Source organism: Protopterus annectens, chromosome 8.part1 (genome assembly GCF_019279795.1).
Source record: "Protopterus annectens isolate FY-2018-M chromosome 8.part1, PAN1.0, whole genome shotgun sequence".
NCBI lineage: Eukaryota > Metazoa > Chordata > Ceratodontiformes > Protopteridae > Protopterus > Protopterus annectens.
This window is the reverse complement of record NC_056742.1, coordinates 440352203-440365241: the sequence shown is the minus strand read 5'-3', so window position 1 is coordinate 440365241 and position 13039 is coordinate 440352203. Positions and strand designations below refer to the sequence as shown.

At 37.4% G+C, this 13039-nt stretch overlaps 1 protein-coding gene across 1 annotated transcript in view; it reads right to left on the bottom strand.

The window, feature by feature from the left end:
- LOC122810394 (galanin receptor type 1-like) overlaps window positions 1-13039 on the bottom strand; it is a 1222830-nt gene that overhangs the window by 985619 nt on the left and 224172 nt on the right. Inside the window, exon 2 of the mRNA XM_044081996.1 lies at window positions 11635-11700. Within this exon, the coding sequence (XP_043937931.1) occupies window positions 11635-11700 (66 nt within the window). The remainder of the gene's footprint in view (window positions 1-11634; window positions 11701-13039) is intronic.

Below are 13039 nucleotides of genomic sequence, written 5' to 3'. Positions count from 1 at the left end.
TATAACAGTATTCAAAAACACTTTTACCACCTGATCAGAATATTCCCTGTAAACGTTTCCATTTTTGTACAAAATGCATTGCATTTTTTTCCATAGCTCTGAGTCCTTATTGCTCATAACATGATAAAAGCTTTGCAAAGTATAATTTCATACAAACACACAGATACAAACACAGATACACACACACAAACACACACACACACACACACACACACACACACGCACGCACGCACGCACACACACACACACACACCTGCCCATCAATCAAAGCCACTTGTATGACTGTGTACATGTCAGTTGTCACCTTTCAATCAAATGAATGTACAAACAGATATACAAATAATGGCCCAGAACCATACAGTGCAACCCATTACAAGTCCATGTGCTGTCAACCTCTTAGCTCAAGAATCATAGTAGATGACCCTAAAATCAGGAGCAGATATGAAATATTTGTCTAAGTATTTAAAACTTTTTTAGTATAGGACTTCTGGGATTAGCAAAAATATTCTTAAAAATATGCTATATGAGACTCGAATGTCAGTCAGTATTTAATGAATGCAATATTTAATGAATGCAATCAACAGCAATTAATCAGGAACAAATTTTACGAGGAACAGATCAAAAATTTTGTCTTTTGGCTTTTCCTGGCTAGGGGTCACCACAGCGGAACTCCAGTCCTCTAATGATTGGCAGTGAGTTTTTACGGTGTCAAGTTGCCAGACCGGCACCCAACCTTCAAGGAAAGCACACCCACACATGCATGCACCTTCCTGCATGTGTTTAAATTCAATCAGCCACAGGCAGGATATGCAGACTCTGCACAGAAGGCATTCCAACTGAGAATTGAACCACAAACCTCTTGCTGTGAGGTGACAACGGTAACCGCTGCACCACCGCGGAGGAACAGATCAAAAATATGAAGTACAAATCTGCGACATTTGAGGACTATGTCCTCTGTATGCACTTGCACACACACACACACACACACACACACACACACACACACACACACACACACACACACACACACACACACACACACAAATGCAGCCTTCAAATACAGCCGTTTGTATAACTGTAATCTCAGATGCCTACTTGAGATGAAATAAATGAATGAATGAATAAATGCATAAATAATAGCCAGGAAATGAATTTCACCTTGGTGATGTCAGAACCACAAATTAAAACCCATTGCAACCCCCTTCTTTCCTCAACTTGTTTCAAAGATCAGAGACAAAGACACAAAATCAGGAACATATTTTAAATATCGATCAGGAATAAAAAGCATAGTATTTCCTGAAGGATTTGAAATCTAAAACTCACACATCAGTCATGATTTAATAACTGCAATCAACAACAATCTGTGAAACGAAATCACAGATTTTCTGAACAATAGGTAAAATACCTTTCAATTTCTTTGTTCAAGATTTCTAGACATATCTAATAATAATGAGAAGACAAAGGGCCAAGAAATGACAATATTTAAATATTACTCGGATTTACATAAAAAGTTAATAGAACAGCAAGCAGACACACGCACGCACACACACGCATGCACACTACATGCTGTATATACCCCAAATAAACTGCACAGTTACTTTACAGATCAGAGGGCTAGAAGTGTCTTCAGCACTACCCAGCCCAAGTCAGTGTTAGATTGTAGACTTGTCTATTATTGGTCCATTTGGACTGTGACAAGCTCTAGGAGGTCTCGCTTGCCTTGTCTCTGTGACTAAACCAGTGAAAGAGAAGAAACTGGATCTGTCTAAAGTCAAATCAGAGCAGTGGGGATGACACAGATTTAGAAATTAAGATTGAAGCTTTCTGCCAAATACAGATTGGTTGAGAGGTATGTAGGGATGACCTTATGCATATGTGAACAAGGTGATTGCCTAGAATGGTACGTTCACCATTTATGCAACGGTTCTCTTTCCCTGCTTATTTATTTTTTGAGTAATGATTCTTTGCTCGAAATGTAAATAAATGAATAAAATGCCACAAAAGAAAAAGATGTATTCCCCGCAGAACATCAGGTGATCCAGGGGACAGTGCTATACTTCTCATAACTCAATCAATGTTACAAGGTCAACGGAGTTGAGACCTGACAGAGTTCAAATGTAAGCAGAAAGGTGCATCTGAAGGAAGGGTTTTATACTTGGAATAAAATCAGGGACATTCTCCAGACACAATTTGAGGAATGGTGAGTAAGTTACTGTTACAGTAAAGAGCACTGAAAGCAATCAACGCACACTTTTGACAAAATTTCTGACTTTGTGGATCACTGAGATGAGCGGTGTGATTAACGTTATTACTATTTTTACATTATTGCCAACTGGCAGTCTTGAGTCAGATGTTTTTGGATATATTTCTGGCTTTGTGATTTGTTTTGGGAAGCTGATGTGAGGCAAGCACTATTTTACTTTTTTTCAGTAATGCTGGCAATGATACAACCAGATATTTTGGGGACTATTGCGCTGGCGTTCTGATTTATGTGAAGCAACTTGAATTATTACTTTAATGTGTGGTAACGTGTTTGTGGGAACTACAGAGGTGAAATACTATTACATCAGATGCAATAACTTCTGGTTGTGGGTTTAAGGCTTCCTGACTGAAACTAACTTAGCCCTCTTGTCGTTTGCTCACTTTGAAACAGTCACTATCTGGCTTTGCAGCACCTAGTGTGCATTTGTGACAAGTAAGATGGATTACTTAACTTTGTCTCCAGCTTCTTGTGAAGTAGTGTTTAGTCATCTTTCAGCATTAAAACTTGGATACAACTTATTTCTTCCATGAAATAAAAGTAGGATTGCATTTCTTTTCCATATGCATTATTTTTGTTCAGAATACCATTAGATGAATATGTTGGCAAAAAGCTCTAAAATGTACTTCAGGGCATCTGCTTAACAGTCTTCAGTTTCATTTAATTATTCCATGGTAGTCTTGGTCGGTTAGAATGAGTTGAAAGGGTACAGGAAAAAGCAAAGTTAAAGAGTGAGACTGAATTTCTTTCTGTAGTTATGTTTTTTGTTTAGGCAATTGTTCGATGAAAATGTAGTTAAAAAAAACTCTGAAATGCATCTCAGAGCATTTAGAAATCTGATACGTTTTGGGGATTACTACTCCAGTTGAATACACTTATTTCCACTGCAGTTTTTACATTGTAATTGTGGCTAGTTATGAGGTGCTGAAAAAATGCAGGAAAAAAACAAACTTGAAGAGTAAGACTGTATGGGTTGGTGGGCACGATGGGGTGGGGGTGTGGTCATGTTGCAGTTTCACCTATAGGATGCCAGTTTACAGAAGGCCAGTCTTAGAGGTATGCTTCTGCAGTACCTCAGCGAATTATGAGTAGTGCATGATTTTTATTATTGTGTCAAGACATAACAAAGCTTTTAAAAAGGACTTTTTTTATTTGTTTAGTTACTTGCAGTTCAACATACAGAATGGACCTGGGTTTTGCTGCTTGCCTTGATTTGTTATAAAATAGGTTGATGACGTCTTATTAAACTTGATTAGAAATGCTGTTTATTTTGTCATTGTATGCACTTTGAAAATATTCTAGTATAATAATGAAAAGTTATTTTGTAAAAAAGACCTTACTGAATATCTTAAAGAACTGTGGCTGGGTCATCTGGCGTTCTCTGCAGTCCCCCAAAGTGTTATCTCAAATTCAAAAAGACGCTTTTCTACACAGGTACTGTGCCACATGCTCACACACACACAAACACACACACACACACACACACACACACACACACACACACACACACACACACACACACACACACACACACACACGCACACACACACAAACACACACACACACACACACACACACACACACACACATACACACACACACACACACACACACACACACACACACACACACACACACACACATACACACACACACACACACACACACACACACACACACACACACACACACACACACACACACACACACACACACACATACCATGCCTGTGCATTCCAAATATATACCAGTGCTGCACTGACATGTCATTAGGACTGGCCAATGATGCCTCTTAACATATTAAACCTAGCGTAGCTACCCCCTTTCACCTTGCCCTAGTTTTGTTCTGTTACTCTATAACATATTTTGTAAAAAAAGACCTTAGTAAATATGTTAACGAAAATAAGAATTACCCTACCTCTTTGTAATGCTTTTCTGAGATAGCCACATCAATCTGTAAAGAAACAAATGCAGGATCAGTGATGCAATGAATGTGCAATGCTGGATGTGCAATGTCCTTACATGAAACCCCAGTCAGTATTTTATAGACAATGCCTACAGTGTTTAACATAACTGTCCAAAATAGGAGAATGCAGAATCTGCTAATCTAATTGAAGCTGTAAAGGTTAAATTATATATGGGGTATCTGATACGTGGAGCTGTATCATTCATAGTGTCACTGCTTAAATAATTAATAAGTAAAACTGTACTCTCATTTCACCTGAGATTGTGCAGTCTCTAAGCTGGAATATTTAGGGTGCAGTTATGCATGCAGTGAAGTGGATAAAAATCCACCCCCATACATAGAAGGTACATGGGAATTCTTGCTACCTGCAAAATAACTTCAGGTTGCAGACTGTATCCAGTTTGCCTGTACCATATTTTTTCTAACACTGGTAATTTTATTTTGCTTTACCTTTTCAGATTCCCATCAAGAGTTGCCTATTAAGTTGCAGTCCTATAATTATTTCCTTGCCGTATTATTTTTCATTTTGAAATTCTGTTGGTATTTTCACGGATATGATTTGGCTTCTGCAGCCACATGGGTCCTCCTATACTCTTTCTCTCTATAACATTGTTTATTTTACAAGCTTCTCTAGTAATATTGCTTATTTTTAACAGCTTCACCCAGGTGTTTAGCCCTGGGGGGTTGGGAGGCACTGTCTGTACAACAAGACCTGGAGCCACAGCTGTGGCTCACAGAAGATATGATTAATGAGGACCATACCTGTACATGCTGGCATGCTCTCATACAGGCCACTACACATCATTAGACATGATCTAGGGGCATTCTTGGGCCCCTCATTAGGGTGATAAGACTACACTTGTCTGACTCACTGACTCACCAAGGGGCACTATTAATGACCCCAGCCTCCACCACAGTCACAAGAACTGTCTGCCCTTATAGCCTTATACCAGCAAAAACTGACTTATCCTCACCCCCCCAAAGACTGGCAAGTAGGAAATGCCCTCCTGCAGGCTCCACTAGGAGCCCAAGTCACTAATTGAGTTTGGGTCATTGAGGTCATAGTCAGGGCATTCTCCCACACTACTGGAGCTACCCCTACTGCATTATCTCTGAACTACTGTTTCATGCAACATGAAGTACTTTTTTAATCTGGGTAATGCACATTAATGTTAAAAAGAACCCACAAACCAATGCATTTGCCCCATAGGTGCTAAGAGTAACATGTAACAAACTGGGCATATGCAACACATTGGTGTTTTAATGCACATTCCAAAGGCATCTAGCGTTGTAAAGCAGAATGAATGGGTCGTAGGATAAACATTATGTAGCTTACTTAAGAGTACCACTCGTTTGTAAAATAACTAAATCAGAGATGGTCAGTATTATGTCTGCCTGTCTGCTCTGTGTCCATACCTTGCAGGAGTACCACTTGTTTGTAAAATAGCTAAATCAGAGATGGTCAGTACAATGTTTGCCTATCTGCTCTGTGTCCATACCTTGCAGGAGTACCACTCGCTTGTAAAATAACTAAATCAGAGATGGTCAGTACTATGTCTGCCTGTCTGTTCTGTGTCCATACCTTGAAGGAGTACTATTCATTTGTAAAATAACTAAATCAGAGATGGTCAGTACAATGTTTGCCTGTCTGCTCTGTATCCATACTGTGCAGGAGTACCACTCGTTTGTAAAATAACTAAATCAGAGATGGTCAGTACAATGTCTGCCTGTCTGTTCTGTGTCCATACATTGCAGGAGTACCACTCGTTTGTAAAATAACTAAATTAGAGATGGTCAGTACAATGTCTGCCTGTCTGCTCTGTGTCCATACCTTGCAGGAGTACCACTTCTTTGTAAAATAACTAAATCAGAGCTGGTCAGTACAATGTCTGCCTGTTTGTTCTGTGTCCATACCTTGCAGGAGTATCACTCGTTTGTAAAATAACTAAATCAGAGATGGTCAGTATTATGTCTGCCTGTCCGTTCTGTGTCCATACCTTTCAGATCATAGTCTTCTTAAAGTATAGATCACAATTTATTGGACTATGTTGGGAAAGGAATACATTGCTTCTGCCCATTTGCCATCTAGGATTTTTCTGTATTTGTAATCAGGTACATATTGCAGAAAAAGTTACAATACAAAAGTGATTTTTAGAGGCATGGTTATAAGCTGAAATATAACAATGAACAAAAATGTCTGACTAGAGGCATGGTTATAAGCTGAAATATAACAATGAACAAAAATGTCTGACTATAGCAATCCAACCAAGCATGGATGCCTGGAGTATCACCACACCACTGGCATAAAATAACCAAATAATCCAACAAAAGAAACACTGGAGTTGTCCGTAAGATAAAGCAAATTTAAAACACTTCTCTTCTTTAATGAAACAAACAAACATACTGGTTAAACACCTTCATCTGTACATCAAAGGATTTCCTTAGAACTAAATTATATCACAGCACTTGTTAAGTTTTAAAACCAACAATTAAATGAACATACACACTCCAAATATTTCTAAAAAAGTGTATCATGGAACATATAAATTAGAGTTACTAAATCCCTCAAAAATTTACATTGTAAAAAGTATTTATACAATCAGTTGCAGCAAAAAATTCATAACCAATAAAAAATTCATAGACACTGAAAAAAAAATGAATGGACTTGATGCAAAGCATTAAAAACATCAGGCCATCTGTGACCTTTTCTTCAACTCACTGTAGACAGAAATGTTCTCGTTAAGACCATGCAATTTTATCATCCTGTTTCAAGATACTAAATTTGCTGATAAATTCTTTTATACAATGAATTCTGTTTTACCAATATAGGAAGCTGGACAAAAATCACAGCTTATCGTAACAACCCCCTACATTGTTTCTACAGTTGTATCTGCCTTTCTTCCTCCATATACTAATATTCATCTTCAGTGTCAATGTAATGTCATTGATTACATCTGATACAAGTCCTGGTTTCAGTGTAAAATCCTTCATATATACATTTGGCAAGGGTACACATCGTATCATGGAACACTTAATTTATTGAACACCTAATTGTTGAACCTTAATTGACAAACTACCTATTCACTGACCGACCTAATCATCAAACTAGAAATCACTGAATGATTTTACTTGGCCATCTTGAAAAAGCGTTGTGTGATTGACATGCCGACTGGTCATGGTTTACTCACTACCTCATTGCAGTGCGATTTTGGAGTTGGCATATTTAATTTGCAGGGGGTGTGGGGGGTGCCCCCCTGCAAAAATGTAAAAAAAAGTTTACTTTTCACGGTGTTGGCCACCAAAAACATTTTGATGATTTCTGTTTCAATTAATAGGTTGTTCGGTGAATAGGTAGTTCGGCAATTAGGGTTTGACAATTAGGTGTTTGATCAATTAAGCTTTTGACAATATGATATAGACCCATTTGGCAACATTCTCTCTAAAACATTTTTATATATTTTTTTCTTTTATAGATAAAACTAGGCCTCATCATATCCTGACAAACTGACAATTCAAGACCTTCCAATACACTCCAATTGTTCTCAATAGCTTTCCTAATATTATCAGAATCTAGGGAGAAATGCATAAACATTGCTTTGGCATGTTTTTTTCACATAATCATTCTTATTGACAATATCCCCTGCCAGGATACTGAGACTCGTTGTCAAAATATTTCAAGCCCATTCTAATAATTGGACCATACTTGTCAGTTCCAGAAGATAACACTTTTTCATATTACCATCTGTAGAAATTGAGAGGCACCCCTTCTGCATAAACATAACTCTTAGTCATTCAAATTATTTAACCTGATAGCCCTCCCTTGATGTCAGATGAGAAACTCTAATATACTGGCTTCCATCAATCTCCACTTTTTTGATGTAATGGATGACAATTACTAATTATTAATGCAGGTTTTTGGTAAGCTCACAACTCCAACTTGCCATCCTTATCTTTAAAAATTGCTACAACCAAAAAAAAACAAACATTCTCAACTGCTATAGTCAAAGAGAACCTCAAAAAACTTGGTTGAACCATCTAAAAAAGTGAATGATTTAATTTAAATCTCTTTCTCTCTTCCATATTAAAATATATCACTCAAGTAGTATACGCACATAGTACAAAACTTATATATATCAGGCTTGACCACAACCTCTCTCTCCTATCAACACAATACCGGATTAGCTAAGACAGCTGCACATGCTGCCACCATGGCAACACCTTGCATTTATTTAAAGTATTCACCTTCAGAAAATATGTAAATGTTTGTGAGAATAATATCCACAAAAATCATTTAACAACTTGACCTCTATATCTATCAAGACATCAGATGCTGCAGTGATATCTTGAAACCACCCTATATCATGAGGTATAACAGAAAGCAAACTTTTAACATTCAAGGTGACCAAATAATGGTCACTCAGCAGCTGTACATTATACAAGTGATTAATAAATCCTCATGAATCCCTCAAAATATGATTATCATTTGTAAAAACATTAAGTTTGCCATCAAGAACTTTAGCTAGGGACTCCATTATCAAACCCCTAGCTGAAGCAATAGGTCTCATGGCAGGATCATTATTATTTGTATATATTTTGTTTATACCAAATATTTTTGGGATCCTAGGATACTCCACTTTCAAATATTGAATCAAAGGTAATGGTATTGCATCATGTCAAACTAAATCATCTATATACATATTAATCTTGCTGTAAGACAAATAAATCTCAGTGATAGACACCAACTGATAAGTGTCAGAATCTGCCAACAGTCATCATATGGCTAATGTAATCTACACTGTCCATTAATACAAGTCCACCTTTGTCCAATTTCATACATCTAACACATCTGCTGGATGCAAAAAAATCTAAAATATTTTTCACTTCACATAAAATATTTAAAAAATTTATATTGACTTTTGCCAAAAATTTTCTCTGATATCCTTCTCACATTTTTTCTTGAACACATTACTCACTGATGAATATGGGGTTTGTCCATGCTCTTACATTTAAACACCCCAGAAGCATGACACTCATTCTGACCAGCAAACATAATATCAGAATTTAACTTTCTGAAGAGCAATTTCAAGGCTACCAAGGTAGCAGCCAAGTCTTTTCTGCCAGAGAGAGCAAAAGTAAATTCTTTCCAAAGCAGTTGGAAAGGTTAGCAGAAAGGAACAAGGGGAAGCAGGACAGTGGTGGCCATTTCTGGGCTATGAAAAAAATAGCAATTACAAGAAAAAGGGATGGAGGCCTTATTATACATAGAATCTATGGAATTAGGACCAGAATTAGATGGGATGATTGATGGTTTTAATCTCAAGACAGGTACTGCACAAATGACATTTTATTATGACTTTAATATTTTTAACTTCACTGACCTATTGTCTGCTTCACCAGAATCTGTTTTTGAAAGGATTTACTTTTGTTTCCTCTGGCATAGAAGACTTGGCTGCTTCCTTGGTAGAGCTAAGATCATTCACCAGAAAGCTAAATTAAAACAATGCAAAGAATGTTTTAGACAGATCATTGTCAAATGTATACGAAAACTGACACCAAGACAAAGCATTGTGGCACATGTAATCAATAACGTTAAATCGACAATGACAATTGGGCTGGTATTATGATGAACATTAACAAATGGAGGGAAAAAGGTAGATACAACTGCAGAACTAATGTAGTAGTTTATTTGGTTAGCAGTGAATTTTGTCCAGCTTCCTATACTGGTAAATGTGAAAATTTGTTAAACAAAAGAAGTCAGCAGCACATTTATGGTATGTTAAAACAGGATTATAAAAGTGCATTGGCACACCACCAGAAGAGTTATGCTTCTTATTTTAATTTTGACAAAGACCGAGGTCAGTATATATATATATATATATATATATATATATATATATATATATATATATATATATATGGGGAATGAAAAAATAATTTATTACAATAGGAAATGGTTTGGCAATTATGGGCCAATGCTGCTAGATCCCCCAGGTCTTAATGATATAATTTCTATATACAGTGAGTTGAACAGAAGATCCCAAGTGGTGTGTTGGTTTTTAATGGTATAGACAAAAGTGCTTAACTAATACATTTGTTTGTTTTATTAAAGAAGAGAAGTGTTTTGAATTTTCTTCATCTTCCGGATTTATTTTTAAGCTAAAGCTGCCAAACAACTTTATGAACAAATGATATGCCAGGAAAAGCTTTTTAAACAATATTTCAGAGTTTTAGCACAAGGTGAAAAAAAAATCATCATGTTTTTTCTAGTATTACAGTGTATTTAAACATTAGTTAAAATTGTCTCATGACGGTACCTAACATTGCTGAAACAGAACCACAGATGTAAGACAGAAGAGGTAAAATAGCCCAGGAATACAGCTGAGTAGACTTTCTAGGCAGTGCATACCACAGAACATGAGAAAAATCTCACCAAAAGTGCAGCTACTGGCCCAGCGGTAGGGTCTATATTAGAACACTGAAGTTTCAAAACTTTGAATGTTCTAATATCGACCCCTATTCAGCGAAAGCTGAAAATATCAAAGCAACAGAAAAAATGAATTTTTTTCCTAGGGAAAAATTTGGTTGTACGTTTCTGTTATTTCGGTATTTTCAGTGCTGTGGTGGAAAGTTATGGGTCGGGTTGAGGTAAGTGTGTGATTGAGTGCGGGTTAGGTTAGTTAGGGTTAGGGTGTGGGTTAGGTATGTGTGTGATTGTGTGGACATGAGGGTTAGGGTGGGTTAGGTGAGTTAGGGTTAGGGCGTGGGTTCGGTCTGTGTGCAATTGTGTGGACGTGAGGGTTAGGGCGGGTTAGGTGAGTTAGGGTTAGGGCATGGGTCAGGTAAGTGTGCGATTGTGTGGACTTGAGGGTTAGGGCGGGGTAGGTGAGTTAGGGTTAGGGTGCGGGTGAGGTGAGTGTGCGATAGTGATGGACCTTAGGGTTAGGGTTTGGGTTAAGGTAAGTGAATAGTTAGTGGTGTGTGTATAGATTAGTGTAGGGTTAGGTGTAAGATTTTAGGTGTATGTGTGTAGATTGCTGTTTGTTTGGTGTGCTTGTGTTGTGTGCATGTGTTTTGGAACAGCAAATTTTTTCCCTAGGAAAAAATTTGCTGTTATGCATGTTCGATGTTTTCAGCTTTTGCTGAATAGGGGTTGATATTAGAACATTTGAAGTTTTGAAACTTTGATGTTCTAATATAGACCCCCAGCGGTATGCAAAATAAAGTCAAGCAAGACAAAAAGAAAACCACAATGCTTAGGGACTGAGTGGAGCACAATGCATCATGTCCATAGTAACGGTTACTACCGTTGGTCGTATGATGTCAAAATGCCATCAAGGTGCTGCAGGTGGCAAATGCAGCATAGCAACAGCACTTCTCAACTCCAACACGTGACTTAGATGGTACTTACTTTTTTCTTAGATCTCTCTGACTTCTTGGACATATTCTTCATTCGTTTGTGAAGGTGATACAGTACCTGAAAGACATAATTTAACAAACATTCAGTTTGTTGCAATGTACAGCCATTTTGCAAGCAGTAAACAGACGATTTACCAACACTGGTCATTTTGACTGTAATTCCCGTAAAACAAATTAATCAACTGATGAAGAAAAGACAAATGGTGTAAGGAGATCAAAGTATTTGCCTACAAATATTCCCAGGCTGAGTCTATATTAACAAGCATGAACAAAAAACAATCAGAGGACGAGGGCATTTTTTGCAATTGCCAACAAGGAAAAAAAGATGTTGAACAGCTGGTAGTGTTTCAGAAACAGCAAAACAACACTGCAAAACAGGAGACAGCAAGGGGAAATATTTCAGCTTTTTAATCAGATTATTTATTTATTTATTGACTTTTGATTAGTGAGAAAGTCCATCTGGGTAGATGCCTATTTTCAGCGGAGGCCCAGGAAAAAAATATCCAAAGTGTTACAAAAACATTTTAATAACAATAATCTTATAATCTTCAAAAATAATAGAAAAAACATCTACAGTTTTAGTAATTTTACCAACAATAAAAACACAGGTGCCAGTCCATACAGCAGAAAGGTCTCAAAACAAGTGTTGTTGCGTCTTTCGGCTTTTCCCAGTTAGGGGTCAGAGCCTAAAATGGGGTTACATTTTTCAGTGAGCAGTGACTATGCTATGCACTTTATATGCTATGCACAGGACATGCTGGAGGGACAGATTCATTTCCCAGAGGCTTCCCTCACTCTGGAATAGAATCCCAATTCATGTTAGACATAGCCCCTCGCTGACCCTCTTCAAGCGAAATCTGGACACGTGGATGGGAAATCGCAAATTCACCCCTGGGATCTCTTCTGTGTCCCTGCTAGACAGAGGCACAGTAAACTAATCTTAAAAGGGTACCTTCTGTGACCTACTTTACAGAGGCACAGTAGGCTAATCTAATAGGGAGGCGGAAGCCAATACACTCTGGCTAGGCTTATAAATGCCCTAGGGCAGATAGCCTAGTATCTACCTATGAACCTATACATTCAGTGTAGCAGGTTTGCATTCTATAAATCAGGTCCAACATAATGATGTGAACCACCCTACACATATAACGTTAAAGTGAAAGTCTGCATTAAGAAATTATTGATAACAATGAATACAGTGGTTTTATTCACAGTTCAATTGCACAGAGATTTAGTTCTGTTATAAATATCAATGAAAGTACTTTCATGGACATTATTTTGCACATTTGTAATGGTGCATCTCATGTTGTTCATTTCAATAGTAATAGAGATTTGTCAGATATAGCAGCTTACAGAAAAGCACACGGATATGCTTACAAATGAGAGGAGCATGCTTC